Genomic DNA, 1,464 nt, shown 5'->3' on the forward strand with positions numbered 1-1,464 from the left:
GTAAGTACATGGATGAAAATACCTTCTTTTCCAGAAGTGGGATGGCTTCAAGGCTCAGACGCACTTTCTTACATACTCCAGCTTTTCCCAAAAAGCGCCGACGCACAGGATGCCAACAACAAAACCCCCCTACATCTGTCGTGTGTATGCGGCAATCTCGAAAATACCGAAAAGCTACTAAGGGCTGGGGCCAATATCGATGCAATTGATTCCTCAGAAATGACACCTCTTCATTACGCGTCTGGTAGCCAAGGAATTAAAGACGTCCATCTTCTGGCACGTAGAGGGGCAAACGTCAATGCAAAGGGAGTAGATGGTATTGTTCCGCTACCGGTATATATTGCAGCGGCTTATGGACAGGAGGATATTGTCCAGGTACTGTTATCAAGTGGCGCCTGCGTGAATAGTCAAAATACCGAAGGGGCGAGTGACTTCATTTGGTAGCTCTAGGCGAACTATATGACGTCGAGAACTTTGTGAGCACCATGGCTTCGCCATTGGAGTTCGCCCGAGTAACCTCAGTAGCCTTTTCACCTGATGGTAGCTTCTGGCATCTACCTCTGAGGATAAGGCGGTGCGGATCTGGCGCAGCGATGATGGCAGTTGTGTGCAGAAAACGCAAGGCATCCGGCCTGATCGCGTTGCGTTTTACTATTCGGGGTCATGCCTTCTTATTAATAGCGGCTCTACCACTATTCCTATTTCCAATTCTTTCACTACAATGAACATCAGGGTCTTTTCTAATCTTCCTGATTATATTGGAATTAGCTTAGATGGTTGCTAGATCTTATGGCAAGGGGTTCCATTATTCTGGCTGCCAGCCCCATTCCGTGGAATAGGTTTAGTCCACGACTCTACGGTAGTATTGGGTTGTAGCTCTGGAAGAGTAATCATTATGAGATTTGAAAATGTAGCGTTTTAGAATATGCTCAATAAACTTCTTTTTTTTCTTCTTCCTCACCCTAGTAGTCAGACAGACAGACAGGCATTGAAGACAATGAACAGGTCTCCCTTTCGGCTTAGCTTTTTAGAATGCTGCGCTAGGCCTTATATGAGTTAGCGGCGATACGCTTCTGAAAATGGACGGATCTTGACCATGAAATTCACGATTGGCTGAAAAAAAGCCCCACATATCCAAAAACGGCCACATCTTGACCGCTAAATTTTGATTGGCTGCAATGCTTGGGACCGACGACGAGGTAATCAACTTCTAAGACGAATATATCAACAACCAGCCAGAAGAACTAATAGAAATATAAGTAAAGCAAGTCTTAAGCTCTTAATGTATAGTTTCTTACTATGCTAATAAGTTTTATGGCATATTTAGTATCTAGTTTGAGTCAGTCAGTATATGATGTTTGAATCACATAATATGTAAAGGTGGGGCTTGGATCACACATGCGATAGTGGGACTCAGTAATAGACAAACCCAACCCTAACACCTCAGTATAATATCTTAAGCTC

At 43.9% G+C, this 1,464-nt stretch overlaps 1 protein-coding gene across 1 annotated transcript; it reads left to right on the forward strand.

Annotated features, from left to right (window-relative positions):
• Positions 1-219: 219 nt before the first annotated feature.
• On the forward strand, positions 220-444 carry FOIG_16699 (uncharacterized protein; the record flags this gene model as incomplete). Its single annotated transcript, XM_031218173.1, has 1 exon — positions 220-444. One exon carries the CDS (start codon positions 220-222, stop codon positions 442-444), a length of 225 nt encoding a protein of 74 aa, XP_031052111.1.
• Positions 445-1,464: the final 1,020 nt, after the last annotated feature.

The sequence above is a fragment of the Fusarium odoratissimum genome (genome assembly GCF_000260195.1).
Source record: "Fusarium odoratissimum NRRL 54006 unplaced genomic scaffold supercont1.124, whole genome shotgun sequence".
In the NCBI taxonomy this organism is placed as follows: domain Eukaryota; kingdom Fungi; phylum Ascomycota; class Sordariomycetes; order Hypocreales; family Nectriaceae; genus Fusarium; species Fusarium odoratissimum.